Here is a 5,025-nt window from a genome sequence, read left to right as displayed (position 1 = left end):
ATCGACTCGGGATACTTATAAGATACTACCATGATTTTTTCAGATTTTTTGGTCCAACAATAAATTAGGCCAAAAACCGGCCTTACCGACCCTCCCCCTTTCCATGGTTGAAAATTATGCTAATAATTCTTGTTACTGAGAACTTCTATAGAATTATATTTAAGGAATTAGAGACTTTTAAGCAAAGAAGGAACTTCTAAGGATTATACCTGCCTTTACAGTGTCCTAACTTCAGCATTTCCAGAATTATGATTCAATCGGCGAGTACCTATTGCCTGCTTCTTAAGAAATAGGTTCACACTATTTCGTTGGTGGGTGCAATTAGGGAAGGTAGGGGAAATGTGAGGTGGACAGGTAGGTAAAATAAACACTCTTATTTTCCCTTCAGTATAAAAATGTGTACAGTTCTGTGAGTTTAATACCATATAGTAGTAGCAGCTTTTTAAAACAAATGAACGTGAACTTCAATTTTTCTTGGCATTCTGAATACCTACGAACAGGATAATGTAAAAATTCAAGCACTTAAATAACTTTAAAGGTTTAGAACATTTCTTGCAATATTAAAATTCTGCAATTATGATCGGTGAAAAAAAGGGTAATTTTTTTTTCTCGGTACGAATCACTTTTTCTAGTCAAAAAAATCTAGCCAATAGTTTTGAATGTCACTTGATACTACATGAGATAATACTTATTAATAATACATAATTGATCATCATACAAATTTCTGCAATATTAATTTAAAATTACTGTTTTAAATGCGTAATTCTAGAACAGTTTGATCTTGGAGGCCTTAAACTAAAGTTTTTTCTTAAATAAATTTTCAGATTAATTTTTGGAGGTTTTTATTATTTTATTTCACAATATTTTAGTTTCCAATTCAAATATTCAAAATGTCAAATCAATTTCGAGATAAATATTTAAATTTTTAATATTAAAATCTTGATAGATTATTTAAAATATACTGATTTTAGAAGTAAATATAAAACAATTTAAAATCGAAGAGATTAAAAATGCATAATTTTTATTAGAAGATTTAAAAAAATAAATTATTTTTAATGGCCGCGCGTGTGTGCGAGCGCATGGTTAGGAAAAAAGTTAAGACAGCAGGATTCAATGATCGCAACAATGATTGAAGAGTCAACTTCATTATCAAAAAAATCTGTACTTATTGTTTATATTCAAACAGTTGTAGAATCTAGTGTTACTACGATATTCTTGGATCCGATCGAACTCGAGAATCAGGTATCCAAAACTATCACTGATGCGTTACTGTCTTTTTTTTCAAAAAAAAAAAAGTTTCCGAATATTATTATCTGGCATTATCCTAACCATTGTCTTGAGTTAGCTGTTGAGGACTCGTTTGAAGACCAAAACTCTGTATATTAATTTACAGCATTTATGGGAGCTTTATATAATGTTTTAGTAAATCTTCAAAGAAACAGCAGAGAATTGGAAATTTTTGTTTCTGAATTAGGTATCCAAATAAAAAAATAGGTGGAGTATTTGATGTAAGGTGTGTAGCTAGTTCTTTTCGCAGACTTAGTGCAGTATGGGGTAATTATCAGGCACTAACTAAACATTTTGAATAAATATCAACACATGCAAAGATGAACTAATGAAAGGGTGACATGTGGAGGCCTGCTGTAGCGAATGCAATCCGTAGAATTTTTTTACATATTTAGCTCTCCTTTGTAACGTTTTAGATGAATTATGGTGTCTTTTCGAACTACTTCAAAGAAGACGGTGAAATAGTTAAAAAGTGGCTAAATATTTTCATAGAACGTTTTTTTATTTTAAGGGACAGGAAAAAGCAAGTCTTAAGCGGATGAAGAAATTGAGTTCAGAGGCACACTCCTTTATTCTAGCAAAAAACGCTGTGTGATTAATAGAAAGCAATTTCTAGCTACTTTAACAGATTCATTAAAAACTTGATGCTTTACCACACAATCTTCTAATGTGAAGAGTCACGAGCTTGACTCAGGTAGAGATCATTATGCGCAGCTCCTTACATATATTTACATATATTTACATAGTAGCGGCCTATTAAAAAGTCACCTGAATACTCTACAACTTTTATCTTGACCATTTTTTCTATAATGCATTATTTGGAAGTAATTCGACAGTTTCCGGACTTGTTGGACACCCTGTATACCAGTATACGTCAGGTACCCCTTCTTCATTCTCACTCCTATTTCCGTTACAAATATACCATGCCTTTGAAACTTTCACAGATTGTCGACTTCATCGTCCCAAATCTAGTATTAGCCGTTTACAGATAGCTTGTCTCTCCCAATTATAAAAAATTAATCTCCTGGAAAATAACTAGAAAAGTAGACATTCTGTAGATCATAAAAATGATTAATTATCTAATTAATTTTTTTTCATGCAGAAATGACCAGAAAATCCTTGGCAGCCCACAAAAGAATCACAAATTTGCGGTGCTTATTTTGTAGATAAAAAGAACAGTGAGTATCCAGAAAGCTGCGCATACTTACTAACAATCCTGCCAACTATTTATAGAAGAAAACCAATACCTTTGGCATCTTTACAGCTAGGTAAATGACGTGCAAAACGCAATGAGAGAAAAGAAGCTGCAATCTCTGTTCGCGCCTTAGCCATAACTACTCATTCAAATGCGATTCACGAAGTTGATTCCGAAATACGTAAAAAGAATCTTTTGATTTATTCTGAAATATGTAGGGTTTATTTATAGTAGATTTAGCACTTTATAGGGGATCAATTACTGTTTGTTTGATTTTAAATAGAATTCAAAGCTGCACAAGTGCAAAAAAGTTGCATTTTTCACACTTTAAACAGACAAAGGATTCATAAGACTCGATGACAGAACTGTTTATAAAAAAAGCATACCCGGACTCTATCAAGCTCGATGGCTTTCCATGAGAACAGAGTTAGTTATTACGCAATCCATAGTTGGGTTCAGGAGGTTACAGGTAGGGAGGTGCATCAGTAAGGAGAAATATAGCATTTAGGAATAGGGATTGGGGCCTATGTGTAATGAAAGAATGTATGGAAGTGGGAGGGGGGGGGCTGAAGACCCCTGCGACGACATCGATGCTCCCGACGAGGATGTAAAGGACAAGAAGAATCTGGTACAGCCGTGGCTCGTTCGTTCAGTATCCCGATAAATTAAATTAACGTATGTAAAGATGAAGTTCAAAAGACCAGATTAATAAAATCTTTGTTTATTGATTCACCTTGAAAATTTGCATTTTTATTATCTTCAAAGAACATTAAATTGAATTCATTATTTTTACTTAAAAGATTTTTAGACAAGGATTTCATCGCTGGAGTTGGGTTTCCAAGCCCTTAATTGTGGAAATGGACTCACCTCTTAAGAATTTATACAGATTTAAAACTTCTGATTAACTATTTTAAATCAGAATTTGAATATTTTACATTTTTGCGGCTAAATTAAGTTCCGCTAGTTACACGCGCAAAGATACACTCAGGGTGCCTTTACCCGGAGGCCTGTTTCGAATTAATCGTGGAATTAATATTTTTCATATGATTCATTTCTAGCTAGTTTTTTGGTTTATGGCAAATTTGATTGATAACCTGTATACAAACTCGATGTGTCAAATTAATTCAACAATTAATTCAAAACAGGTCTCCGTGAAAATATACTCTTATAGTCTTATCACAATTTAGGGACGATTACATTATTTAATATATCTTTTTGAATAAAAAAAATTCTAGTCTGTATATCAAAGGACGAATTCACAAATCAAAATGTAAGAATAATCAAAAAAATGGTACGGCACAATAAAGTTAATTGTCCATAAACTAAGGAATATCCTAGTAAATTTCTGCGTAGGGCAACAACTCTCTACTACAATTCCTCAAGTCACGCAGATAGATTCTTTGCATACAATAATTATTAAAATATGCAGAAATAGAGTGTCTAATTTATATATTCTTTAGATGCTTAGATTAATTCAAAATTATAACCTCAAAATATTCAGTGCCTACCTCATATAATATGCTTACCTCATTTATATCTGCTTTTTGAACAAATTTTCGTAACTCCGAACGCTCCGAATTATTATTCAGAATGTCAAACATTTTGTTAACTTTTTGGATTTGTGCAGAAAAACTTAATTTAAATAAAAAGCTCCTTGCAACCCATCCAAATTTAAACACACAATGCACAATTTTCAGATTTTTACATAAATGTCATGATCCCATCAACCATGGTCCCGCCAATTCGATCCTGAAATCAGTGATGCCAATTTAGGCACCCTGTGCTACTGCGCTTGCGTTAGGGCCGTGCGCTGATTTGCCGTATTTTGCGCGCGATTCAAAAATACTTTGAAAACTAATCCTTGTAATTAAAATATGCACAAGAATGTAGAAAAATTATGTAACTTTTGATTTCAGGCAAGACAAAAAATGTATAATATATCTTTTATAAATAACAGTTTATTTTTAATGAACTCCGAAGACTGACTTACACTTCACAAATCATTTTTTAATAGATAAATTTTTTGAGATATCATATACTATTTCAGCAGTTTAATATATAAGTTAATTGTATAATATAATAATGATAATATTTGAATTTTTCTAACAAAAATTGCAGTTCAGAATATTGTTCTTTTCGATCGAGACGTGGTAAAACGACGCTCAAAGTAAAAAAAAAGTTATCATTGCTGATAAAAAACAGTGCCATAAGGAGCTTTCCGAGGCCAGAAAAATATATAATAATTCAAATAAAAGGAAAAAGCAAATAAAAAACGGAATTCTCAAAATAAAGGGCTATGTTTTATTGAGGTACTATGCGGATGAGGAGTCCTGCATAAAAGTTAGTCCTACGTCAATGTGAGAATTTGTTTAACCCATGTTCTGATACCCTATATTACTCGGAGTCGAAACTTTTGGCTGGGTCTGTATTGACACAGGGAAGAAGCAAAGATATTATAAACGTAGATGCGGTACGGGGCGTCAGAGTGGGGAATTATATATATAGGACATCACATTTTCTGTCCTATCGAGGTGCTGCCCTCA

At 32.6% G+C, this 5,025-nt stretch overlaps 1 protein-coding gene across 3 annotated transcripts in view; it reads right to left on the bottom strand.

Annotated features, from left to right (window-relative positions):
• The window catches only part of LOC117168927 (Fanconi anemia group I protein), a 426,852-nt gene extending 422,652 nt beyond the window's left edge, over positions 1-4,200 (bottom strand). For 2 of the 3 annotated variants that reach the window (XM_033354903.1, XM_033354921.1), the window contains exon 1: positions 3,991-4,200. In XM_033354903.1, coding sequence (XP_033210794.1) covers positions 3,991-4,083 — 93 coding nt within the window. In that variant the 5' untranslated portion in view covers positions 4,084-4,200. The remainder of the gene's footprint in view (positions 1-3,990) is intronic. The other variant, XM_033354913.1, reaches the window with a different exon arrangement.
• Between the last annotated feature and the right edge of the window lie 825 nt (positions 4,201-5,025).

This window comes from Belonocnema kinseyi, chromosome 1 (assembly GCF_010883055.1).
Source record: "Belonocnema kinseyi isolate 2016_QV_RU_SX_M_011 chromosome 1, B_treatae_v1, whole genome shotgun sequence".
In the NCBI taxonomy this organism is placed as follows: Eukaryota; Metazoa; Arthropoda; class Insecta; order Hymenoptera; family Cynipidae; genus Belonocnema; species Belonocnema kinseyi.
Note: the sequence above shows the minus strand (reverse complement) of the source record. Positions and strands in the feature narration are given on the sequence as shown.